This window comes from Asterias amurensis, chromosome 22, assembly GCF_032118995.1.
Source record: "Asterias amurensis chromosome 22, ASM3211899v1".
NCBI lineage: Eukaryota > Metazoa > Echinodermata > Asteroidea > Forcipulatida > Asteriidae > Asterias > Asterias amurensis.
Genome location: NC_092669.1, coordinates 12,876,681 through 12,903,070, shown reverse-complemented (window position 1 = coordinate 12,903,070; position 26,390 = coordinate 12,876,681). Strand labels below are relative to the sequence as shown.

Sequence of the window (26,390 nt, the reverse complement as noted above, 5' to 3'; positions counted from 1 at the left end):
GTGAACTTTTCAAAACGAAGGACAATCCGAGAACATTTAATTAATGTGAAAAACTTTTTACTCGGTCAATGTTGTACAGCCAAGATCCTGCAGGGTTGAAACAATTTCATTAAAAAGTACGTCACTAAAGACACAGTGTTAACACCAGTGATACCTTTTGTCCATTTTGAAAAGTAAACCAAGCCTCACATCGACATTGACAACACGCTCTTCATATCTTAACTTTCCTAATGACAACGCTTCATATCCACCATAAAAAAAACGTAGGTTCGCCAAAAGAGATCCTGTAGTTTTTTATGTCATACAAAACTAACAATAATACTACAAAAACAATTTCGCCTGGCCCAGAGCAACCTCTAGGTGGCGCATTATACTTGAATCGACGTGGACGGAATAGTAGTATCTGCAAACTTCACCAAATTTAGTAAGTGTTTGAGTAAATATAACTTGTCAGCACGAATAACTCCATATGAGCCCAAAAGCATGACAAACACATTGCATACAACTAAGATCAAGTGTTTCTTTGTAGAAGAAAACTTTCTATACAGAGTGCCACCAACGGTGGAATATAAAGACATCCTGTGACGACGAATGCTAAGTCATAGCTCCCAGTCTGCTCGAGTATCCAACCTAAATGTGAAAGAGAAATACTTATTAAGTTTACAGCCAGAATATTGGATCAACTACCTCAAAACTACACTTGTTTCTAGCTTGCCTCAGCTCGCTGCGTTGTTATGAAGAGCATTATGGCATAGATAAAAAACGTCATGAAAATATTAATTTACCTGGTAAAAATCCGCTGCAGAAGGTTATAACACCGATTGCCAAACCCATCCAACTAAATGCACAAGCAATCAGGTCCCTTCCAATTAACTCCCTCGTGTAAACATCGTTCAAAGACGCCAGGGCACTAGAGAAGGCTGCAAAGATGACGACATTAATTAGCAACAGCCAATAGGAGTCCATCCATGGATCAATGATCAAACAAATCATAGGCACTATTATAACAATAGCGAGTGCTGGTCTCAGCTTCAAAATCCCTCTATCGACCAGAATTCCAAAACCAATTTTTGAGAATAGTTTGGCCACACCAGCAGCTGTGATGAAGACCACTGCGTCATCTGAGGTGAAACCTTTAACTTCCACGTGGTTGACGTAGTAAATACTCCAGAAAGCGTCCACTACAGTGTTACAAATAAACAAAACAGCTGGGATCCAGAAGGTAAGACGCAGACAAACAGAGATGCCGAATCGACTTTTTAGAATCACCAAAGCGTTTCTTAAAGTACTACTCTTCGTGGTGGTGCCCTCCTCGCAAGAAGGAACAGACTTGAAAGATTCTCGATTCGTCTCAATTGATGGTTTACCTAAAAGGGCGCCACATACGACAAGATTCAGGTTCAGTCCTCCTAACACAAGAAATGCACCCCTCCATCCGTATGTATCAAGACATAGTTTGATTAAAGGAGCGACTAAGATCAGTCCAAGTGGGTTTCCTGTTTGTGCGATTCCATTAGCTGTTGCGTAGTTATGCTCGAAACGACGTGCTATTTCAACTTTTGTCAGAATATTTGCGAAGCTCATTCCTGGCCCTTTAAAGCAAAAGGAACATTTTACAAGTTAGAGTAATTATAATGTTTGAATGAAGTTGTCATATAATTGCCTTGATGAAAAGACTGTATCTCGATTTTTCAAACTGTTCTCGATTTTTTTTTTTTTTTGGGGGGGGGGCATTTTAAAAAAACTTCTTGGTCCTCTGAGTTCATAAGAAGAAGAAAAAAGAGAGATTTGTCAAACTTTTTTTCGATTTACCATATCCAATCGCCAGTGTCATTATGAGTTGAGCTACGGTTGAACCAAATGAAGCCACAATCAAAGAACCTCCAACCATCATACCGCTCACCATGACAACAGCTCTAACACCAAATGTCGCCCCCAACGGTGCAGCTAACGGTCCTATCAGGTTGTAAAACACAGAACCAAACAGTAACTCGGGACCATAAATTGCGAGCACTACAAGTGCACCAATCATTCCACGTAAGAGGTGTGTTCTAAGACTTGCATAATATTGGTTTATTCATTAGTGATTTTAACCATTTAGCCACTGGACCTTCCAGCCGCCTAGCGATATACTGTATGCGGTAGGAGGAAACCTCGCTAGCTTGTGTTTGTAGAAAAAAAGGAACATCAACAGAAAACTTGATAGTCAATAGTAGGTCTACCCATTATTGTTAACCCATCTAGTTTTTTATAGATCATTATTAATTCTCCCTTCATAGTTGACTTGTCGAAGCTAATGATGATGAAATATTATTTTAGCTCTTACCCAACAAAAGGCTCACTAGTAAACACAAAGGAAACTGTATTTATTAATAATTCATGATGATATAGTCGAAAACTAATGCCTTCACATTTAATCAGTATGAGCATTGAGCCAGACAAAAGCCTTGAAAAGCTATTGTGTCCATTTTATCCTTACAAAAAAATATTCGCCATAAAAATTACCATAGCCGTTTAACGAGAGGCATTTATTGTTTCCATGAGAACTTGTACTTTTACACAAATATTACCGAAAGGGTAAAAAATTGTGCATAAATACTAAGCCATGGCTATCTTTTAAAATTTGAACTACGATTCCAGTAATTTACTGCAAGAATCTTGAAAAATTGGTTTTCAGCCAACTCGGGCGGTGCAGGGACTAGGGTTAAGATGACAAGATGCAAAAGAATAATGAAAGAAAAACTACCTTGTTGCACAAGTGTCTGCTTCTAGATGCAAAATAAAAGGCTTCAGGTCTGGAAGTATTTTATTATTTTGGGTAAAGAAATTACCATTTAAAAAACGCGAAATTACCTTTTTCTTAAAAACTACGTTACTTCAAAGGGAGCCGTTATTTATCACACTGTTTTATTATCAACAGCTCACCATTGCTCAATACCAAGTAATTATTTTAAGTCGTAGTACCAATAGTGTCCAGTGGCTGTGAGTAATGAAAGAAAATAATAACAAGAACCATGAAGAGTGATTCCCAAACAGAAAAGAAAAAGATATTTTCACTGAAGATAAATTACCTGAAATATTAATAACTGCAATAACAATAGCTATCATCCACCCTATCAGCCAAGTCTTAGCTGTAAATTGCTCCATAAGACTAGGTATCATCAATCCATGACCTTTAATAGTTCCCGTCCATAACATCCAAGTTACATTCAAACAAGCAACAGCAATCCAGCCTCTTCTGTTTCCAACTATTGCCATTATACAAACTTCCTGTCTCTGATGATTGTACTGATGGTTATTCACAAAATGATAGTTACATACTGATCGAAACGTCGAGTTGAAACCAATGGTTATTTTCAGAACCACCCCAACTCATCAAATTTCAGACAATAGTCATGACATGGTGTTACCGCAAGTCGCTATATATAGATAGTTACTTCGTTGTATTTGCTATTTTCTTATCAGGATCAAAGTCCACAGTTTAGGGGAAGGGGAGCCCATACGTTACACGGTGCGTTTCTCTTTCCATGTTGTAGTGTTTCTTTATCGCCACTTAATTAATGTTAACACTGCTTTTTAATGCATTGAGCTCCATCATCAACAGAGGGCGCTATGTATACTTAACAGTGTGTGCCCCGCAGACATAAAGATCCTGACGTAGGTTCAAGGATGGTACAGTAGGTTACGGGTCTTGAAATGTAATGTCAGATGTCTATACTAAATTTTAATTTCGGACGGTATCACAGTTTGAAAAATGTTTTTATCTTATCAAACCTTTTTGATGAGGTGCGGTCAAAAATTTAAGGGATTTGCTGAAACGAATAGGCGGTAAGCCTTACTTGAATATTTTTCACCTGACTTTAGCTTGTTTAGAGAGCCATTTAGTGCATCATGGCTCCCGGGGCTGGAAGTATCTTTTACCAGCAACAGTTGTAAATAATTTGTTGACAAGCAACGAAATGTGGCAAGGGGGTATTTTCGATACGTACTTGAAGTCATGGTGGGCAAATAATTTGCAAAAATATGACGTGAAGTAAACGTTTTTAAAATAATCGAGGTCAACCAATGTGTTTTAACCCTTACCCAAAGAATAAATATATTAAAACGTTTACTTCACGTCCGATTTCGGCAAAATACTTGCCCACCATGACTTCAACTACGTACTCAAAACACCCCTTTGCCAACTTTCGGAGACATTTAAAAACAAATAATACAATGCGTATTAAACCAACGCCCCAGAGAGAAAACATTGGTGAGATGTTAGACCCGGGAGCCATGAAGCACAAAGTGGCCCCCTAAAGAATCAAAAGTCAGATGAAAACACTCTTCCAATGTACGACCAGCAATAAATGGTCACCAAAGAACTTCGCCCTGCCTGTAATTGAAAACCCTCTTAGTGCTTCATTGACCTAACCGCCCTCTATCGAAAGTGATTATTATTCAACCTCATTATTTTATACAAAATACTACTCCCAGAAATTATGTTTATTTCCTTTAACCTTATTGCTGCCACTTTGTTATAACTGCACTCCACTTGTCGAGCAAAATGACAAACTTTATAGCCAAATTGACTTATCAGGCTTGCTCAATATCATGACAACTCGTCACACAATACTTAATTACACCCACCCCCGGGAAATCTATCCCCAGACATTCTGTCACTCATGGGATATTAACGAGGGCCTGAGAAGAATGATTCAAAAGAGGGCGCCATTGGGGGGGGGGGGGCACAGAACCTCCAGCCACCCAGGATAAACATAATACTTATTATTCACACACAATTATTGTTTAACTTTGGAAATTAGGTTAATGGTAATCAGGTTTATCATACATAGTCTGTCACTTAAAATTCCTTTTTGTGCTTTCAGGTAGAAAGGCTTAATCTTGAGTGAGAAGTTTCCTCTTTCTCAAAAACTATAATGTAACTCTAAAGACATAGGTTGAGCATGTTAATAAAACTAAAAGAAATATCTTGTGTTCCCAGATTAGACAAAGCAAACACTAATTTAATACTTTGGACTGGACATAGCATCAAGTGAAACATACATTCCAATTATTACTGCAAATGTATGTTTCACTTAATGTGTATTTGAACATTATACTTCTGTTGGTATTATCATAACTTGATGTTATCTTGAGACACTTTTGTAGACCACGTACAGCACGAAAGTCTGGTTCAGTATAAGTTCAGCGAACTTTTTCATCACACCAACTCTCGTAAAAAAACCCAGCTGAAAATGAAATAGTCTGATCCCTGTTTCAAAATATATATAAAGAGTACTCACTTTATACAGTTACAAATAAGGACCAAGACAGCCAAAGGTTAATTCAGCATTTTGTTTATTAGACCTGATATAGCAAATTATAAAATTCAAAGCGTTTTGAACTATGCTATTTTTTCGCTTTCCAAACGACTGAACTAATTTGCTTTTACCCCCTTTATACACAGTCGACCATTCCTAAGACTACATCAGTCTATATATCTTTGGGGTGATCTATCTTACTAAAGGGTGATTTCCACCCAATCTATGCATATAAATATGTTTTTACAGTTACTTATTACAAAAGGCACGTGTGGTGTTACCATTTTCAAAAACATTTTATATTTTAATAATTATATTGAAATATAACAAATCAAAGCTCACAAATAGGCCTAACTTGATGTTACAGCGAATAATATTGTTAGCAAGCTTTTCTCACCATCAGCACATGCAGTTTTAAATAAATGAAAAGCATTTCTGTAGGATATTATTTTCCAGGACAAAATAATCCTTTATTATTCTTGCACTCTATAACATGAAAGAAACATAGCTGAGTTTGCAAACTATTTAATAACGTGAAATAGGAATTTGATTCTGAGTGTTTCAGAAAAAAAGTATCATTTAAAAAAAAATGTGTCCAAGAACTTTACAGAGGTATGTGAAGTTTGAAAAACTTTACAAGTGAAACCTCTGATTTATTCCAATAAACTAAACTAAAATCTAAAATTATAGACGCGTTTTTTCCCAACCATCCTTTACAGCCGGTTCTAGATGGTAAATTACTCTTACAGACTTCAACCAACACGCCCATAAAATTAATATTCATTTGAAAAATCATCTTATGAATATAGTCATTTGAAAATCATCTCATATAGCGCCCTCTACGTAATGCAGTGACGTCACGCAAAGTTAGTCGGGCACCATGCCAGCTTCTGTTTTCCTTCCGGCTGTATGCAGTCAGGGTGAGGTTTCTAAGTGGTGCTACCGAGAGTTCCAGCTCCTTGTCCGTAGCCAACGCCAACGGGGCCGAATCCCTTTGCATAGCAAGCTGAAAATACCAACCCAAAATAATAATTTATTAGTTAGAGAAGACTAGTATCTCTCGATACTGCCTTTAATGGAAGGGATTTAAAGGTTAATGAAGGATTGTGATAAGGGAACAATCCATTTTTAGATTTAAAATTAAAATTTGAGATTTGAATTTTAAATGCTTTAGAAAAAATTTAAAATCTAAAAATGGATTGGTCCCTTACAATCATTTGGACTAACTTTTAAATTCCTCCCATTTTTAGAGTGAGTATAAACAATATCTCCTTACAGAACTGTGGGCTTCGCTGATACATTTCAGATAAAGCTGTACTCGCAAAATTGTTTTTAATTAACTTAGATAATCAACGATCTCAGAAACGGTTTCAAACATAAAATGGGTGAAAATTGATTTATTTGAAAGATTTACCCTGGCAGAAGATTTCATGCTCCCGATCTCTAACGTTAGTCGAGTCCACACTCTTGCCACAGTAGGCGCAGCAGAAACACTTTATGTGCCAAGCCTGTCAGAAACAAAACGCAACAAAAAGTTTCACAAATAAATTTATACGCCCTCTACGATGAAGAAATGAAATATGATTTTGACAAGCTGCCTTACACACTTAGCCTGCCTGAATGCATTTTTCTCTACATCAAAGTTGCCACTGCCGCTTTTCAATAGTGATTTGTTTTTTCGAAATAGTATTTAAAATAGGGAACTCTTAAAAAATAAATAAGATACATTTTTTGAGGATGGCAATTCTAATGTACAGATAAAAAATGCAGCCTGAACATCTGACGTCACACTTTGAGGCTCGTGAAGTTGTTTTTAAATAACTAAATTTAAAAACTTTTAAAATAGTGATCGCACACCATCTACAATCCACAAAAAACAGAAGATATGTTAATCAATTAACAGTGGTCCAAATCTTATGACAGAGATGGTTTCTTTGTTGCCCTTTTCGAAACCACGGCTTCGGCTTTTGGTCCGGCTTCAGGCTCCGTTCTCTCGTGTGAAGCCGGCCCTGAGCGCGAACGCAAAGCACGCGCAAAACAACCGCGGGGCAAAGCTAGCCTGAGCCGAATTTGGAACAGAAGCCGTGGTTTCGAAAAGGCTTTTAACATTATTATTTTGTCTGAAGGACTCTTACATGGTTGGCAGCCAATCTCTTTTCCGCTTGGTAAACAGCCTTGCCACATCGGGGGCAGATATCAGACCCTTCTGGTGGTGGGCCAGTCTGGTAGTCAGCACCAGAGTAAGCTTGTGCTACCGTAGAGGGCTGACTGTATCAAGGAAAATAAATTGAGTAGAAAGTTTAGTTCGTATCTTGGTTTTTATTAAACAAGTAATTTCACCGTATGGTATAGAGAAACATATACAGAGGAATCTCTAAATTCATTTGAACTACCACGAAGTAATTGGCGTTTATTAAACAACAATAATTTAATTTCATCATGTGGTATAGAGGCACATAATAAATATGCAGAGGATGTCCAAGTGCCACGGGAACTCTCATGAACTATTGCAACATACAATTCTTTAACTCTTTAGCCACTACAAATAAACCGAGTGAAAAAAAATATATACAAATAACTGTGCGTGGCAGTCGTTTTCTTTTTTTGAGGATGGCAATTTACAGATGCAGGGAATAAATGCCACTGTGTCACAGGGAAATCTGTCTGCCTGAAATTCTGTCCTCTGGGAAATTAACATGGGCTTTGGAGGATGGTTCAAAAGAGGGCGCTATACTAGAAGAAGTTTGTACACAGCTAGTTTGCAGAATCTCCTGCCACACCATGGACTAACTTACTTTGGGGGTCTGACTCCACCGTGCCTCTCCCCGCAGTCCATGCCGAGAGTACCGGCACCACCACCGAAGCCGTAACCCTTAGGACCAAAGAACTTCCCGTGGCACTGTTTACAATAAAGCTTCAACTCATGTTCAGCAACAGTCACGGAGTCCAACATCTTGTTACAGGCCTCTGAAAGTAAACGATACAATTTGCTTTAAAATATTTTCCCCGAGAAAAGTTGAATTCAAATAACAATAAAACAACTCCTCATTTCACAACTTAGAGTCAAGACTATATACTGCTATCTCGGGTTTGGACACGGCCAGCCTTAACTTTTTACTATCTACTGGGACTAATAAGTTATAACTCTTTTTGAAATAGACCCAAGACATTTTAAATTGTATCAACATGTCCGGATTTTCGGTAATATCTCAACTTCTGAGATGAATTTCACATGTTAGTTTCTTTGTATACATCTACATTTAAACAACCAAGCAGTTCAAACAATCCAAAGGTAAACTTTGCCACTAAGGCTCCCGTAAAAAAACATGAAACAAGCATAATTTGCTTATTATACCAGTTAAGGACCAATCAGAATGGTTGTTACATACCACATCTGGAGCAGAGATTATGGAATTTATGTCCCTGCACATGAGTGGGTGCCTGAGACAGACATAATTTGCATACAAGATATGGACCAATCAGAATGGTCGTTACATACCACATCTGAAGCAGAGCTTATGGAATTTGTGTCCCTGCACAGGAGTGGGTGCTTCCTCAGCCGAGTAAACACTCTTCATACATTTCGGACACTTTGATCCTCCGCCGTACGACATCTTGCAATAATTCTGAAAAAGAAAATTACTTTATGATAAATTTGATGACATTTTAACCTCATAGCCATTTTGTCCTATTAAAAAATGATCATTCGTTAGTTATAGGCTGTATTATGTTGGTTACTTGATGAGCAAATGTCTAAAAGTTTGTAAGAATTATGGTTTCGCGCCAGGAAAAATAATGACTTTTTTGGTGTCCCTTTATCACGTGCCTTCAAAGATAAACGCAATTTGGTCGCCAAGAGAAGCTTGAGGGCGGGTAACCGGTATTTTAAAATAGTTTCGTTTTTAGTTCATATCAAACAAATTTATTGTCTTTTAATTAATAATATTTCGATAGTTGCATCTTTAAAACCCAGTCAGATTTCGGATGGTATACGTTATCAAAGTCATTGACGTTTTTTACCTCTAAAGTTGTTAAAATTAAAATGTATTTTGCCAAATGATCAGTTTATATTTCGATTGCAGATTGAATCTACTCATGTATAGATTTTTAACACAGCATATTTCCCCCGCACTCAAACTTAACATAAAAACTGCCAGTTTAATATTTCAGCACAGCGGGAAACTGTAAACCGCCTAGAATCTATAGATCTAGATCCACACATACCAAGCATTCTTATCCGGTGAATGGGCAAAGGACATCCTCTGGCTAACGGTATAGTTGTCTTATTGAATGCCTATGGCAACGAGGCGGGAGCTAGACACTACGTACTTGTAGTGAATGGGAATTAGCTTACATGAAAGGTCGATGTACCATGAACTACACCCCCAAATATGGATAGTTATACGACTTCAAGGATGCGATGGTAGGATGACGTTTCGGTTGACGCTTAAAGGGGCTGCCCAGTCCCAAATGTTGGGGCATCACCACAGAAAAGTATTGCTATAAAGCAGTAAAACGGTAACCAGCCAAAACTACCTTAAGTTTGCATTGTCGAGGCTGGTGCCCCACTTAATTTTTGCTTAGCAAATTTACTTGTCAAGCAGTATTTCCTGCTCAGCAGCTTAATGAAATTTGGCTCTGGTCTTTTGCTGCATGAATTTATGAGCGCTCACCTATAGTACATCATACGCGCCTCCCTCTATTCTATGGCCGGGTGGGGCCATGGAGGTAAATCTACCTCCATGGTGGGCGTATGTGCAGAAACCTAGTAAACATGTACACAGCTACATGCCTGCTTTGATCGAGACGATACAGCCCCTTTAAGCGAAATTAAAATGCCACATTGTGTATCGGGAAAACCAATTAGAAACCGCATAGACCCATCAAGAGTGAATTATAGCAAATAATTTACAATTAGGCCTAAACTGGAATTCAATTAATAAGTGAAGTTTGATTATTCTGAAAATAACTTTTTTATAAAATAAGTTTTTATAATAATTGGTATCTCTTTGACAAGTTAACATGAATTTCTAGAACGTGAGCAGAACTTGCTTGTATTGAAAAATCAAACTGAAAGCTAAACAACCAAACAAACAAAACAGGAGGCACTTATGGCATATTGGCATTTTTGTGGAACCAGCGTTTTAGCGGTAAGCTTTAATATATTCCTAGGCAGCTCTAGGAAATTGGGCAGTAGTGTGTATAGGTCAGACCAAAAAACACCGGTTCGTTCTAGAATGACGTCACTTGCTTAGTAGTAATGGAAGTAAGCAACTACTGAGCAAAGGGTTCATGTCTTCCCAAACAGTAAGCCGACAAATTATAAAAAGACATAAGTGGTTTTTAAAAGAGTTCTTGAGTTCAAAGAAAGAACTCAAATGGTATAAGAGCATCTGGATCTGTTGGTTCTTGTTATATAGCTCTATGATCTGTTACCATCTGTCGTAAACTTAAAGGGAAGGTACACGTTTAGTAATTACTCAAAACAAATACTTTAACTTCAAAACTGACTTGGTAACGAGCATTGGAGAGCTGTTGATAGTATAAAACATTGTGAGAAACGGCTCCCTCTGAAGTAGCATAAATTTTGAAATAGATGTAATTTCTCACTAAAATAATGAAAGACTTCTAGCTAGAAGTCTTTTATTCCTTTCTGAAAGCACACAAATTCGTCCAACAAGGGTGTTTTTTCTTTCGTCATTTTCTCCCAACTCTGATGACCTATTGAGCTAAAATTTTCACACCTTTTTTTGTATGCATATATTGAGATAAAGTGAGAACACTGGTCTTTGACAATTGCCAATAGCGTACCTTCCCTTTTAAAGGAAGCTTTAACCTGTGGCAATGACCATAAGCATTGGTTTGTACAAGAACGATGGAAACTCAGGATATTTTGAGAGAGAAAAATAAGTTTGTCAAATAGCAATTAATTTAGACAGATTGTTCACTTTCCATGGTTCTTACTAAACATCACATCTTGAAAACAAACAGCCTAAGATTGTTTACAAATAACACATGATGATAAGATAGACATATCAAAACAATAAGGAAAATACAAATAAACACAACCATAACTTACCAACACTCTTCCTTCCCAATATACTGTTTATGACTTCACGGCACACCAAACCTCACTGCGTCTTCCTCTCTAGTTAGTTCCCCAAACAGAAAGAGACAAATCTTCATAATTCTACAAGAAAAACCCCTCAGCCACATTCTTGGCGAATCTTAAACACTTTGCACACGGCACACAACCACGTCCATCGAGCTGCTCCGATTTTGTGTCAACCATTTTTGGTCAGAATTTTGAAAGCACATGTCATGGACTCAGTCACTGCATAGACTTGGTTTCAAGTCGGCGATCGGGGCTTTTAGCCTACCCGATAGCCAATACAATGTTATTAGTGTATGAAATAGCGCCCTCTTGTAGATGAACATTCGTCATAGCCTACGATCACAGATTGTGGGGTGTTTCGTGGCTGAAGCAGAGGAATAACCGCAACCTCAGACTTGAAATTAAGTCTATAGTCACTGCAAGACGCGCCAGCTTGCAACAGCTCTACGTGTATGGATGTACACTTATGACGACTGACCAATCAAAAATGATTATTAGTTTCGCCTCAGTCAGACATCGAAGAAGATAAGTTGTTTGTTGCAAGTTCTATTGCTTATTTTTTTTACGGTGTACTTTTTCTTAAAGTTTTTTTCCCGAGTAATTTTCTTGAGGCATGTTTACTGTTATACTAATGCCCTTGAAGTCGAACAGGGGAGAGAGCGCAATGTAAATTAAATCACCCACAGATGGCTAAAAAACTACTAAAATATACCAAAGTTAAGCATGTTTTAGCCTTCGACTATTTTTTTCATAGCTCCTTTTGGTGGTTAAGCAGTTTCTAAAATATAAGTTCAACAAAAACTAATTTACAGTTGTGACCTTTATAGAATGTTATTTATTCCAGTGATAGAAAAGGATGCGGTTTTTTTTTAAGGAGATAACATCTTCGTTGGCACCGGACGAGAAACTAGACAAGATATTTGAATGGCCGCAGGGTAATGCATATTGCAGTACACTGTCAGGCTTCATACTGGTGGGTTAATTTGTTTATGTGTATAGACTTCTTCCTTGAACTTGCCCCATACAAACAAAATTCCTGACGGATTCCAGCGTGGATTTTCAGACCATCAATTAATTCTAAAGATGCTGTACTTAACATGTATTAATTTGAGACAAAAATAAAGCTTTAATTACCAAGACATTTTATTAAAAAAATATTGTGTTTATTTTTCTGTTTATAAAATTGCATATCACTCAAATTCCATTCAAAAAACTACACAATTATTCCAGCCACCATCAAAATTAAATACAAAAACTATAACATTTTGTAAAAATATTTGTTATATAGAATCTCAATTGCTAAATGAAAGATTCAAAATAAGTAAAAAATACAAAGAAGATATTATTTCAGGAAATTAAAAGACTTTTGTAATTACACTAGGAGCAAAGCACAGAGTTTAGACAACAAAACTAAATGTTAACTCATTATAAGTAAAAGACTTCGGTAGTATGCCTTTTTTGCAAAGTAAATAATAAGTTTTTGGAGAAAAAGACTCAAAAACGATTGTAGAAAACCTAAAAATTAATAATTACCACCCCAGCATTAACACTCCAGTGATTATATTGCAGTCAGAAAATTGAATTGAATGAAATCTTTGCAAGTTATTTGTATATTGTGTGTTCCTGGAAGACTTTGGAAGTGGAACTCATTTAATCTTCCAAAAAATAAAACAATGAAGCACCTTTTATGTTATATTTCTTTTAAACCCATCTGTGAATTGATTGATTAATTAATTAAATTTCTTTGCCGTTTTGAAATGCTGCACAAACTTTATCTGAGTAGAAAAAAACATTTGACTATGTTGGACAAAATAAAATGATTGTATAAGGTTTGGATTAATTTTTCCGTACACACCCAAACCAAACAGTGCATTCCAATAGTTACCACCATATCTCAAAAACCTAATTTGAGTTAAAAAAAAAACTAGAGGATACAAGATGTTCAGAAGTTCAAATCTTGGCCAAAAAACGATGAAGGTTTCCCGTTCGCATCTCGTTCTCGCTTCACGAAGGAGGTAAATGACGAGATACAATTCCCGATGAAATAATCTGCTTGGCCAAGAATCATCAGATCGGTTTCAACAAGGTTGGGTTTCAGATAATGAACAGTCACCTAAAAAAAGGGAGGGAAGAAAAGACTAATGAATATGTATAAGGTACGACTCCTTAAGACTAATGAATATGTATAAGGTATGACTCCTAAGACTAATGAATATGTATGGTATGACGTCTAAGACTAATGAATATTTATAAGGTATGACTCCTAAGATCAATAAATATGTATAATGTATGACAGACGCCTCTAACCCTATCAAATTAAAATAAATAAACTAATTTGCAAGGCGACCACAGCGGATCAAACAATTAAAAGATACAAAAGAAAAAATAGAAACAGAAGTAGAAAAAAAAGACCATGAATATTGAAGTTCTGTCTCTGCATAATTAGTAACCAAACAAAGAACAGAAATCGAACATAAAATTTATACAAATCATGATTATTCATAAGGTACAAAGTTAGATTTCAGATAGGAACAGAATATTAAGGTCTGTCTCTATATGATAAGGAGCAAATAAAGAGCAGAGTGAGAAAATTTTATACAAATCATGATTATTCATTAGGTCTATCCTTACAAAGTTAGGTTTCAGATACAAACGCAATATCAAATCAGAACATGAATATTTATAAGGTCAGTTTCTGCCTGGTTGAGTGTCAGTCAAAGAACAGAGTCCAAACATAAAAATACAAATCATGATTATTCATAAGGTCTATCCTTACAATGAATATTTAAAAGGTGTGTCTCTACATGATTGGGTGCAAGACAATGAATGGAATCTGAACACACAAAAATCCAGTCTGCATTTTGTTGAATATGTATTTTAAGCGTTTTCTAAAACTTACCCCAACTGGTTGTAAAAGATTTGTGAATTCCTCTATATATGGTTGTTTATCTGTTGCTATATAAAGATGTCTAGCGTTGACGTGCTTGAATACAGCTGCCGTGTGCTCAACGATGTGAGAGAGACTGGGAAGACACAATTCCTATAAATTAATCGAAAATATTGTAAAGTTAATTAACTTAATACTCTGGAAAACACAAGGTGATCATAAAACATTTTTATGGTGTTTCAAGGCAGTGGACACTATTGATAATTACTCAAAATAATTATTAGCATAAAACCTTATTTGGTAACGAGTAATGGGGAGCTGTTGATAGTATAAAACAATGTGAGAAACGGCTCCCTCTGAAGTAACATAGTTTTCGAGAAAGAGGTAATTTTCTACAAATGTGATTTCGAGACCTCAGATTTAGAATTTGAGGTCTCAAAATCAAGCATCTGAAAGCACACAACTTCGTGTGACAAGGGTGTTTTTCTTTACTTTAAGTATCTCACAACTTCAATGACCGATTGAGCTCAATTTTCACAGGTTTGCTATTTTATGCATATGTTGAGATACACCAAGTGAGAAAACTGGTCTTTGAAAATTACCAATAGTGTCCAGTGTCTTTCAAGGTCAAATTGATTTTTTGATGGCCTCCTTTTCCAACAGATACGAGTCCCTATGTTAGCAGTCTTCCTATGCAAGTATCTTTGTACTGGGGCGCCATTCAGAAGCCATACAACCTAGTCAATTTTTCTTTGTTCAACCCAAAAATCATTTAAAATGTACCCAGTCAGTTTCCCTTGTGGTTTATAAGTTGATGTTAGAGACTTGTAACCTTTTTTCCTTTTTCTAAGGACTCTGTCTATTGGAAATGAGTGCGTCACAAAAATAAATTTGACCTGGGAGCCTCTCTTTAAAGTCAACTGATCTTCTGGACAAACTAAACCCAGGGCAAAATAACCAAGTGATTTTTGTGAGACTATAAACAAAACTGTCACAGTCGTCTTATTTGATACCTTTGTTACTATGGCGTCAGGCGTTGCATCCAGACACTGTGTTGAAGCCATGAAGCGTTTTAACGTGTGGTCATTAATGTGTTGACATGCTCTTACCTATAATAAAGATAGTTCACAATTTATCAGAAGTGAAAGCTATATAACAAATGGAATTTATGAGAAATTCTAGTGTTAGGGGTTGGGGTTAGGATTAGGGTTAACAAATAAAATGTATTTTTGTATACAATCGTACACAGATTTATAGTTCACGACATTATAAATATTGAAAAACAGAAAATAGCACCATATGTTCAGTACATAGCATCAATAATGTCGTGGTCAAGCACATATTATTATTTACTATATTACTAATTTTGACATTAAAGTCAAGCAAACAGAAAAAATACACAAGTAATAAGAAAACTGTTTTTCAGCCAAGGACAGCCCAAAAAGCTGATTAAAAATTGCCATCGGAAAAAATATACAAAAACACAAAAACATACAATCAAATACCAAACTAAATAATTGCACAGGAAAAAGAGATCAATTAAAATAGAAAATGTATAAAATATTTAAAAATTTGATCACAAAAACATACAATCAAATACCAAACTAAATATTTGCACAGGAAAAAGAGAGCAATTAAAATAAAAAATGTATAAAATTGTTACAAATTAAGTCACAAAACCATTCAATCAAATACCAAACTAAATATTTGCACAGGAAAAAGAGAGCAATTAAAATAGACAATGTATAAAATTGTTACAAATTAAGTCACAAAACCATTCAATCAAATACCAAACTAAATATTTGCACAGGAAAAAGAGAGCAATTAAAATAGACAATGTATAAAATTGTTACAATGATGTTGAGGTGAGATGTTGTTTAGTAAAAGTCATGAAAAATACCAACCTAAAAACTACCATCATCAAAATACTGCATTGGAATTTGAGAATGAATGAAGCAAGTTTTAGAAAATCAATCTTACCCAATCTATTCCATTCCGTAAATGGATTCCAACGAACCCCTCATCTTGAAACGTCTCCTTAATGTAGGTTCCAGCTTCTTGAAAAAACTTAGATTCCCATTTGAAGTATTTTTGGATAGCTCGGTTTCCACCGAGCATCGGGTAGGAGCCAGGTGACCCACGGAGAGCTATAACAGGATGCTCCTTCGGTGGGAATCTGGTGATGAATAATAATTATAATTATAATAATTTATTCATTTGTATTTATTTATTTTATTTATTCATTCATTCAGGGTTTAAAAACCTCAAAAACACACAGCAACAAAATACTTGAAATGTATACAAATATTATTAAATGGTATGGACATATCAAAATACAAAGAACTAACAGGAGCCTAAGGATTGCCCAAAAGCGTACCAAAATCACTATCCAGAGGAACAATCCCTTTTGGTCATTTTCAGTCTAAGCATGGTCTTGTGGTCTAAGTAATGCTTTAATTAGTACATGAGTGGAATTATACATTGCAAGTTGTCACTAGAGGGCAGTATACAGGATGAGTGGTGTACTCCAACACGGGCCTGGAGAGTGATGGACAAAAACAACAAAACCAAAGAACATCAAACAAAAACTGATACTTCTTTTAACACCTACCTTTCATCCCATATTCTTTTTGTTGTTTCCAGTGATTGTTTATTACTGATGTCAGCAACATTATACAGTTGATACTTTATGCATGAATCAAAAGTAACGTTGAAGTGGTTCCAGAAAGGTCCAAACGGACTGCCTGAAAAAAAAGAGGATAAACATGTTTTTAGGGCTAACACTCAACACAAAGGTTGTAATAAATCATCTATTAAAGGCATGGACAAGCTTCGTAATTGTCAAAGACCAGTATTCTCACTTGGTGTATCAAAACAAGAACCGGTAAGTGTTTGTGCTTATATTTCTTTTGAGCCATTACCAAACATGTCCAGGGGTAGATTTCACAAAGAGTTAGGACTGGTCCTAACTTAGGACCAGTCCCAAGAGATATCAAAAACGTACGGACTAGTACGGACTAGGACTAGTAACTGGTCCTAACTCGAGATAAGACTAGTCATAACTCTTTGTGAAATCCACCCCTGTGCCTTTAAAATATGAGCTATTCAAAAACACCACTTCTCAACTTTCTCAAGTTAGTAGAAAATGTTTGGCTCAAAGGAATACAAAAACTGACACTTGGGACGGGTTCAGTTCCGTATCCAAATACGTAGGACGCATTGAACCCATCCTAAGTTAGGACGGGTTGCTCGTCCTAACTCGAGCATTTCGTGAAATCGACTGCTGGAATTACATGCAGGTCACAGAGGCCACAACCTTTGTTGCCCTGGTCTTGGCCTTGGTGCCCCTTCAAAAGTTTCCCATAGACTTTGAGAGTGTCCATGAGTGCCCTGTTTCAAAATGAAAATGGCCCTGCCCTCTCAAAGATGAAATTCCAGGCCTGTCATAAATGCAGATATTTTGAGAGAAGAAGTTAATTTGAAAATCCTCACATTTTGTCAAGTTACTTTTGAGTATTAAAATGTTCCGTTTACCATTTGTCATGGTGCATGCTACACTATCATCGTTGACTGGTAGGTGAGCGTAGCCGACTCTCTGACCGGGCGGCCAGTATTTTGGAGCAAGAAACTTCATGAAATCTTCCATGAGGATCACACGATGAAACTCAAGAGCTGGTCCGACCTGAAACAACTCTCCAAATGATGCATGAGCCTAAAAAGAAAATACAGAGTAAAAATGATGACCCTGCAGTTCATTAAACCTTTTGATGCCGCGCATGCCAAAAACAGCCTGGAGTATACTGCATTTTAAAACCAATAGTAATACACATGAAAAAAATAATAAAACATGAATTGAAAAGATATTAAAAAGAAGACATATCACAGCACATCAAAGCACACAGTACAGATTTATAACAAAAACTATAGGACTATAAAACTTCATTGAAAGAAAGTTTGTGTATGATTGGAGTTAATTGTGAAACCCTCCGATTCTTTACACTCACAGTCACAGGAGAGTCAAATTATCACAACTTGGTCTTTTCGTCCCTAAGTGTCAATGCTCTGGACTCTCAACTCTTGAGGGCGCTATTTGTAGGGATAGGTGTGTCCATGTGAATAAATGAAGACTTACATAAGTCCGGAATGGAGGCAAGACCAAGGTTCTGTTGAGTGCTTTAGCAAATGCCATCGCTCCGAGATAATGCTCTGCTTGGTTGCCAAAACGACCTGTTCAGAAAATAAACGTTCGAGACAGGAAAGATTTCATACGAAGGGACTTTTTTAATAAATGGCTCACTTGACCTACTATCTTTTCAGTCATCCACTAACTAGTGATACCCCCCCCCCCTCGATTATTGTGAAAACTGTACTCAAGAACTAAATCATGGCTACCGTATTGGTTTCGATTGATAATTATTATAGTAGAACAATGAAGTTGCATAAACGAACCCTCAATCCTCCCGAAGGTCAACGACAGTCAGCGAGGACGGAAGGGGGAGGGGATGGGTTAGGGGGGAGGAGGTATGGAGCATTACAATGGATAACTTTCCGTATAGCGCCACCACTTTTTCACTCATTTTTACAAAAAGGGATATCTCATTGAGGTAAATTAGATACTATATTATATCATATCGAATGAAAAAGTGGTGGCGCCATACGGAAACTTTTCCCATTACAATTATTGCAACAATAAATAACATTATTATTGGCACACTATTAATTTTTGGGTTGAAAGTTAACCTTCATAATCACAATTATTGTTTTCAAAGTGAGCCTTTAAAACTGTTTCCCATCCCCATGCATTGGCCATTGATGATGGAGGTAAATGTCTTTTTTTTAATAAAGAAAAGAGGCAAGTTAGCCCGCCAACTCTATTCTATTCTACTCACCCATACATGGGCAAAACATGATGTACCCATTGTTGTCCCATGTGTAGCCGGCGGCTTTGGTTTCACTTTCAGCTCCAGCAATGCCATGCACTTCTTCGGCAAGTTCATGTTCTTCGTCGCGTATGAAACAACTGTCATCATCTTCAGAGCAGTCCGAAGAAGGTCCAAGTCCTTCAAGATCTTCTGATGATTTCATTCCATGTTCTGAATTAGTTTCAGAAGTGTAAGCATGACTTGTTTCTGCATACGACTTCCTAAAACATGCGAACAGTACATTCAATATGAGCACGTGCAAGAACATAGCCAACTTGAAGTTGCATTTTTTGACGCACACTTTCGTCTCCATTTTTCTTGTCACTAAGTCCACATTAGAACTTAGTGAAGTGGTAAAACAAAACCAGACGAAGGAGCTGACATACCACTCAGCGTAGACAATGACCACCAACAATAAATGTTTGCAGTACTTTTATTTTGGTAAAAACAGACGACTGAATGTGGGTGTGTAGTGAATTCGCCGCCTCTACACCGCTGCGTTTCGGCCCAACTTCAGAATCGCCCCAACGTTCCAGTTAGGAACGGCTAAACTAGTCTTTTTCACGTGTTGTCAAAAACAAAAACAAAAGAGGGCGCTATCACCCCATACCGGTCTCGCGATAAAAAACTTCCTTAGCCAAGAATGCTAAAATTTAACAATACACGAAACATTTAGAAGTCTCACAGCTTCTAACAGTAAAGACAAACTGTTTAATGACCTTTGCTCAATTTAATATGGGGAGTCCCATCCATCCCTATTTGCCCGCGGATTCACATCCAAATAAAAATAGCCTACAAAACATCCAGATGGTAATCAACACGAGAAGGTCTTGTATCAAGACTAGTTATTTACCGATCTCTGGACCCCATCTATAGTTGGGCCATCCAAACTGTAACACTCGAATTTGGACGACCAGTCCCAACTACAGTTGGAAAATTTGGGACCATTGGGACGTGATAGCGCCACACTTGGCAGAAACTGGCCAGTCAATCTGTGTCACTTTGTCACTTGGGGCGTTTTCGAAACGCTGATATGGTGGCTCCGAGTTATTACAAAAAACAATGAACAAAATCAAATCTGATTGTTTTACTCCGCGAGTTAACGTTGCACAGACATTGTGAGACAAAAGCTCCTGTCCATGAATTAGACTAATTAAATCTTCATTTCTAAACTAATAATTACTTCGAGAGGGTTGTTGAATGTCCTCCAAGGTGCAGATAAGCAATAGTGGTCTAGTATCTGGAACAAGATTCGAACCTTACAGCGAATCAAGCATTGAAACTTGATTCCTTTTAACCAGCAGGCTGCTCGGCCATTTGTAATGTATATATTTATTTCACACACCTCAAATTAGGAGAACTTAATTTTTGAACACAACTTGTTTATTTTCAAACACAGCTTTTTCAAGATAAATACTACAAAAATGTAATTTTCGTAGTGTTTGGGATTAGTTTGTAAATTGATTATTGCAAGCTCTAATGAATCTTTTAAAGTTCCTTTTCATTGACTCAATCTATGAAAGAAAGCACTGACCTCACAATAAAATAAACACATTATTTTTAAATATTAATTATAGAACTAGCCAAAATATTGAAATAAATAAGTCATTAACCTGACTTAATACTGAAGAATTATTTTAATTTCAATATTTACAAATATTTTTATTTTATTTTACACATAATTGTTTTTCTTGATTTGGAAGTGTTATGAGTGTTTTTTTGTTACCAACATCTTCATAAAGCAAACCCAATTTCATAAAGTGAGTAAGCATACAAACTTGCTGAGCACAAAAATAAATTGCTTAGCAGTGATAGGTAACCAGCCAAAATATCATACAGTTTACATTTTGCTGCGACTGGTACCCTACTCAATTCTTGCTTAGCAAACATAATTTGCTAAGCAGAACTATCTACTTTACAGCTTTATGCATTTGTGTAAAGAGCAGTTGAGCCTAATTTTAAGCATGTCAATGCTTTAGAGTGCAGGACCACCACATGAACTGATGCCACGAAAACCATGTTCACACACATGCACAATTTACTTCTTTTCAAAGACAGGTTCTTCATTCAAAAAGTTGCACAGCAGTTCCTCTTCACACCATGGGTATCAAAAGAACGACAACTTTCCGTGACGATATTGAAGTCTGATAACCAAATCAAGAAACATATATCCCTCATGTTAACTATCGCTTGAGTCAGTGTCGGAACTACTTTCTGACGAATCACTACTGTCAGATGACTCACTACGCCACGATTTACCTCTTCCTCTACTTGAGATATTGTTATTTAGTTTTGGAAAAGTTACGCTCTTTTTACTGGATCGTTCCACTCGTGGCGAGGGGTGGATTTTTCCAAGTGGGTTCAGAGGGGAAGTTGTTTCTGACACTGTGTGAAAGTTTCTTGGTTTGCTTCCATTGGGCAAGTTTGTCTTTGCGGGAGTTCCCTTCATAGCGTCTAATGACTGGCAACTGTTTGCTTTGTAACCACGGAAACCTCCTCTTGCATTGTTGGTACTGCTTGCTCCTGTCGACGGCTTGTCATTGGTCGGCTTACTTTCACCCCCATTGATGGAATCGGAACAATTTGAGGGCGGGGTTGCTGGAAGCTTCCGGGGACCATATTCCTCATCCTAGTTGTGATCAAGAAAAAAACAAAACAATTTCAACAAATCCATTCATTTTAACCCACACTGCTGAACAGAAACACCAGAGCTTGAGTTTGGTCCTCGTATCACAGAACTATGAAAACTTACTAGTCTTATCTGATGTTCTTCAATCAACTCTTGAAGAGCTGCCTTCCATCCCAATATCCGAGCAAACCTCTGAACACATTCCACTAAATCACCAGTTACTGTGACATCATTGAAGCGGCTTGAACGTGGTCTAGCGAACGGGCCCACTGCTTCCCTATTGATAAGTAACCTTGGGATGTAACCCCGGGCTGAGTTTATTATACCAGCAAAGGGTTGTACCTACAGGGTGTAAAAGAAAAACAGATTGAGAATCTTTTAGCGGCTTTGAAAGGAAGTTAGTCTTTTAAACTCAGCAAAATTAACTATTTTCCACAATGATCTAGGGCCAATTTCATAGAGCTGCTTGAGCAAAAAAATTGCTTAAGCACGAAAATAGCTCGCTTATATTACACATGTTACTGACCAAAATTTCCTGCCATATACATTGCTTAAGACAAGTATTAAGCTGTTGTTTACTTAGCATTACAATTGAGTGGAGTCTAGGCCAGTAATCTGATTTTACTAAGCAATGATTATTTTCCTTAAACAAAAGTTTTTGCTTAAGCAGCTCTATGAAAGTGGGCCTTAGTTATCGTCAGGAGACTGAAGAGATAAGAGAGAAGTGGGCCTATTTATTGGGGTTCAGCGGTTTCAGTGTAGAGTCAATCAACGCTTTGATTGATTCTCCGGAAAGGAGACCGTGGTTGGGTGGCTCAGGGCTATTGCGTGGGTCACCCATTCTACACAGTCAGATCAAGGGGCAGTTTATAAAAAAGTACTTACCTCCAGTGACGTTCCCATGACAATAACCAAGTCACACTGAGCAAAATCCTTTAAGTAATAGAAGAACCTCTTGGGTAGATCCTCTCCGAAGAAAACGATGTCAGGTTTGACTTTACCCTAAAATAACAAAATAATTTTTTTTTTCATTTATTCTGGCTGTGAAGCCAAGGACTCTTGAAACACTGTACTAGCCAAGAACCCAATAGAAAGAAGACAATGAAGGAAGTTTCAGTTTTAGATGTCTGAGGAAAACCCCAGAGAGAATAAGGTACGGAATGAAAAGCCAATCCACATAGTGCCTCCGAGATGATTTGAACCTGTTTGTGTAAATCATGAATTAGGTTTATCTAAATTGGTGATGAATCTTGGATTATGAGGTTTGTGGGACATACAACAAAAATATGTAAGTGACATTATTTAGAATCAGAAAAAAAATAATCCAAGATTGTTTAGAAGCTAAATTTAAATCTACATACCGTACAGCTTCTTTGTTTACATCTAGGAATCTTGTCACTCATTATCTCTACCTAAATAAAAAACACATCAAGATATCATTAATGCTTCACCTTTTGTGAAAAGTGGTCTGGCTAAGTCTTGGAAGGCATCCCTGTTTAATTTGAAATATTGACCAGTAACAACGTTAGCGGACTAACGAAATAATAAGCTAAATGGTCCTCCTGAAGATGACTAGAGCAAGCTAGTCGAAACGTTGAGACCAATTCCAAACTGACTCTGCGGCAGTACAGTTATTACGATCCTATAAGCTAAAGTAGTAGTCCAGTCTAATTTCTATACCATGAGAAGTCTCCCGAACCTCTGATTATCTACTCCGCGGCAGTAGAATAAAGCAAGACAGTTCCCTAAGAACAACTCTACCTGGCAAGTAGATACACACATGGTGTTACCGCAAACCAAATATATACTAAATGGTCCTCCTGGCCAGTCACTAACATATATGGTTCTAACAAGCAATGGAGGTTCAAAATCAAATACAAGTATTTTTTGTATAATTCTTATGAGTACACAACAAATCCAATGAAGGAATTGAGTGTTTGTTTACCTTTGTTTCCTCCCCGTCATACTTCTGATCGCATCTTGTACAGGTCGATGAAGCAAATGTTCCATGAGCTTCAACCAACTTAGCAGAAGAAATACCAGCCACTGAAATATCATAAAACATATTCAGTCTTTAAAACAAAACACCTTCAAGACTTTTTCTGGCATTCAAACTGAATTATTTTCTACCTAGTCATAATTTTGTTGTGTGATTAGTTTGGTGAATGCTTTAGGATTACAAACAAAAACAAAATACCCTTTTATCATTTATTTTGTTAACATTTTCCAAATATAACATAATATTTCGCCAAACATAAGGGCTTGACAGCTTGGTAAAGACTTTAATCCGGAAGTCGCAGGTTTAAATTCCACTCTAGTAAGGTTTTCTTTGTTCAACCCCAAATTATTGAAAGCTTACACACTGAGTTCTTTCCCTTGTTGTTTATTAGTTGACAAAACGATTACCAAAAAATGTGTCTTACTTCTCTCTAGGCCATCAATATTCTGAGTATACATTCTCAGTAACAATCCTTTATCGTGAAGCATCCGCACAAAATAATGGACGTAGTTTGGTCTGTAGGTCCCGGGATACAGCTCTTTGGCAAGAGTGAAGAAAGGTCGAGGGTCACGATGGAAGAAATCGATATCAAAGATGGCTTCAGGGAATGGGATGTTATATTGTTGTAGGTTGTCATAGAGACCGGAACCGGGTGATCTGGAGATTAAAAACAAAACAAGGTCAAAGGTTAAACAATAGAAACGTTTGTTTGTTTGTTTGTTTGTTGAGGTAGTTTGGTTAGATTATCTTCCCATCAAGGGAACTCAGCAAACTTCAACAAGGGGTTATAAACACCAAGCTGGCAACAGCCAATCTCCCTCATACAACATTGGTTTAACGTCTATAATTATGAGTTGCCAAAATCAAGGAATTGTGATTCAGTAACTAGACGATAATAATTACTATGGACGGATTCAAACCCACAATCTTGTAATTGCAAGTCCTTAAGTCTGGTCTGTACATCACACAAATTTTAACAAGGAAAGCAATTCGTGCAACTTTCAATAGCAAGATAAAATCATGACCTTTACATGACCTTGAGTCCTTGGTTAATAACCTTTTGACCTGACCTACTGACCTGAAATCAGGGATCCCGCTAGGTGTGCTTATTCCTGCTCCAGCCATGACGACAATATTCTGACATTTCTTCATAAGAATCCATCGTGCGACATCATCAAGGCTCTTACAGACATGGCTGGCACTGCCTGCTGCTGATGAGCTACGACGATGAAACTGTGCACTGGAATCAAAAAACAATTGTTTTAGTTTTTAATTGATTTATTTAAAAATTTATTTATTTCAGTCAAATTGTCACAATTTCACAGAGCAAGTAGCTAAGCTCAACAACACTGTAAACATAATGTAAACAAATCCTTTTACCTAGATGAGTTTCTCTTATCTTTAACTGTCAACTTTTCAAAGGCTTGGTTCAGTCCTGTTTCGGGTCGCACATTGACTCGGTGCTGGCGTATGTTGCGCTTTGTGTTCACGTTACCAGCGCTGCTCGATGTGGTGAGATTTCTTGTTTGGGATGAGTTTCTCCCAGGAAGACTTGCTGTTGTTGATTTCGGACGAGCATCGAATGGAACGTCAAGTCTCCCTGCAAACATTGACAAAATGACAACTCTTAGTTGTAGATACTAAAGCCTATTGAAATTGTTTTGTTGTATAAATTATTATTTTTGTTTATTAAATATAACGTTTAAACAAATTTGGTTAGGGCTTACTTTTTTATGACACAAAACATAAAGTGAATCAAACGTCCACCTGATTTACATTTTAAACTTACATGTGACTCTCGTGAAAGTTAAATATTGGCTTGTGATTTAACTTTTTTTTTCTCTCCAAAACTTGACGAATAAACATGATAAATGAGGGTGAAAATTCTACAGGTAAATTAGGTAACAATAATAATATAATAACAATCAAGAGACAAGTGGAACCATGGAGGAAGGAAATAGACTGAAACTGAGTGCAATTAATTAATTACAAACAACACAAACAAATCAAATGCAACGATTTTATCGATTTTTATTCACTTTTATTAAATAAATTATGCAAAAGTAAGTAGGCCTTAGAAGAATCAGAATGATTAAATACCTACCTTTTGTAGCCTTGTCTTTTATTGCCGCATTTATCCTAACTTTGGCAGAAGTTTTACCAGATGTGCCACCACCGCGGGGACGGCCAATGCCAGCTGCCGTCGATTGAGTCGTTTTCCCGGCAGTGGAACTTGCTGTTGTCCCCTTCGGACCGTGCGTCAATACACTTGCCATAACTTTGTTTAGCAATCGCATATTTACATAAAATCATCACGTAAATGAAGGCCAAACATCTCTTTATGATATATCTGTAAAATTAGCAGTAGCATTTTGATAATGATAAGCTTTAGAATCAGCAAAACAAATCACATCTTCGCTTGACAACGAAGATTTAATCCTTCGCGAGCAGCCGACATTTTGTTTCTAAATCCGTAACCAAAATACGTCACATGAGGGCGGCATTTAAATCAGCAATGGCTGGTGCCCATCAACT

The 26,390-nt window shown here is 36.9% G+C and overlaps 4 protein-coding genes across 5 annotated transcripts; all 4 read right to left on the bottom strand.

Moving 5' to 3' along the window:
* Positions 1-460: 460 nt before the first annotated feature.
* LOC139953826 (monocarboxylate transporter 12-like) lies at positions 461-3,149 on the bottom strand. Of its 2 annotated transcripts, XM_071953397.1 has the most exons (4): positions 3,072-3,149; positions 1,904-1,956; positions 786-1,592; positions 461-630 (listed from the first exon to the last, which is right to left on the bottom strand). In XM_071953397.1, the coding sequence occupies exons 3-4, from the start codon at positions 1,582-1,584 to the stop codon at positions 512-514; spliced, it is 918 nt and encodes a 305-aa protein (XP_071809498.1). In that variant the 5' UTR covers positions 1,585-1,592; positions 1,904-1,956; positions 3,072-3,149; the 3' UTR covers positions 461-511. The 2 variants fall into 2 exon arrangements, with proteins under 2 accessions (XP_071809498.1, XP_071809500.1); XM_071953399.1 differs by lacking the exon at positions 3,072-3,149 and having other exon boundaries at positions 1,904-2,019.
* Positions 3,150-5,323: 2,174 nt separating this feature from the next.
* LOC139953706 (cysteine and glycine-rich protein 1-like) lies at positions 5,324-11,525 on the bottom strand. Its single transcript, XM_071953228.1, has 6 exons — positions 11,383-11,525; positions 8,803-8,929; positions 8,099-8,270; positions 7,439-7,571; positions 6,718-6,811; positions 5,324-6,309 (listed from the first exon to the last, which is right to left on the bottom strand). Exons 2-6 carry the CDS (start codon positions 8,915-8,917, stop codon positions 6,233-6,235), a joined length of 591 nt encoding a protein of 196 aa, XP_071809329.1. The 5' UTR covers positions 8,918-8,929; positions 11,383-11,525; the 3' UTR covers positions 5,324-6,232.
* Positions 11,526-12,627: 1,102 nt separating this feature from the next.
* Positions 12,628-19,727, bottom strand: LOC139953704 (GDP-fucose protein O-fucosyltransferase 1-like). The gene is made up of 8 exons (XM_071953225.1): positions 19,195-19,727; positions 18,438-18,532; positions 17,840-18,017; positions 16,917-17,049; positions 16,286-16,481; positions 15,319-15,414; positions 14,318-14,458; positions 12,628-13,531 (listed from the first exon to the last, which is right to left on the bottom strand). The coding sequence occupies exons 1-8, from the start codon at positions 19,538-19,540 to the stop codon at positions 13,361-13,363; spliced, it is 1,356 nt and encodes a 451-aa protein (XP_071809326.1). The 5' UTR covers positions 19,541-19,727; the 3' UTR covers positions 12,628-13,360.
* Positions 19,728-20,997: 1,270 nt separating this feature from the next.
* LOC139953645 (NAD-dependent protein deacetylase sirtuin-3, mitochondrial-like) lies at positions 20,998-26,311 on the bottom strand. The gene is made up of 9 exons (XM_071953145.1): positions 25,960-26,311; positions 25,236-25,455; positions 24,934-25,095; positions 24,280-24,512; positions 23,802-23,902; positions 23,218-23,268; positions 22,742-22,858; positions 21,980-22,198; positions 20,998-21,856 (listed from the first exon to the last, which is right to left on the bottom strand). Exons 1-9 carry the CDS (start codon positions 26,150-26,152, stop codon positions 21,407-21,409), a joined length of 1,746 nt encoding a protein of 581 aa, XP_071809246.1. The 5' UTR covers positions 26,153-26,311; the 3' UTR covers positions 20,998-21,406.
* Positions 26,312-26,390: the final 79 nt, after the last annotated feature.

Excerpts from the sequence above, each read along its gene's own strand:
- LOC139953826 (XM_071953397.1), bottom strand. The coding sequence starts at position 1,584 with ATGAGCTTCGCAAATATTCTGACAAAAGTTGAAATAGCACGTCGTTTC. Across the intron at positions 631-785 it reads CTGCAGCGGATTTTTACCAG|GTTGGATACTCGAGCAGACT; the intron begins GTAAATTAATAT and ends TTTCACATTTAG.
- LOC139953706 (XM_071953228.1), bottom strand. The coding sequence starts at position 8,917 with ATGTCGTACGGCGGAGGATCAAAGTGTCCGAAATGTATGAAGAGTGTT. Across the intron at positions 7,572-8,098 it reads GGTGGAGTCAGACCCCCAAA|TCAGCCCTCTACGGTAGCAC; the intron begins GTAAGTTAGTCC and ends TCCTTGATACAG. Across the intron at positions 6,310-6,717 it reads GCATGAAATCTTCTGCCAGG|CTTGCTATGCAAAGGGATTC; the intron begins GTAAATCTTTCA and ends TGGTATTTTCAG.
- LOC139953704 (XM_071953225.1), bottom strand. The coding sequence starts at position 19,540 with ATGGAGACGAAAGTGTGCGTCAAAAAATGCAACTTCAAGTTGGCTATG. Across the intron at positions 17,050-17,839 it reads AGCATGCACCATGACAAATG|GCAGTCCGTTTGGACCTTTC; the intron begins GTAAACGGAACA and ends CTTTTTTTTCAG. Across the intron at positions 16,482-16,916 it reads AAAAGAATATGGGATGAAAG|ATTCCCACCGAAGGAGCATC; the intron begins GTAGGTGTTAAA and ends ATTCATCACCAG.
- LOC139953645 (XM_071953145.1), bottom strand. The coding sequence starts at position 26,152 with ATGCGATTGCTAAACAAAGTTATGGCAAGTGTATTGACGCACGGTCCG. Across the intron at positions 25,096-25,235 it reads GATAAGAGAAACTCATCTAG|TGCACAGTTTCATCGTCGTA; the intron begins GTAAAAGGATTT and ends TTTTGATTCCAG. Across the intron at positions 23,903-24,279 it reads TATTGATGGCCTAGAGAGAA|TGGCTGGTATTTCTTCTGCT; the intron begins GTAAGACACATT and ends ATGATATTTCAG.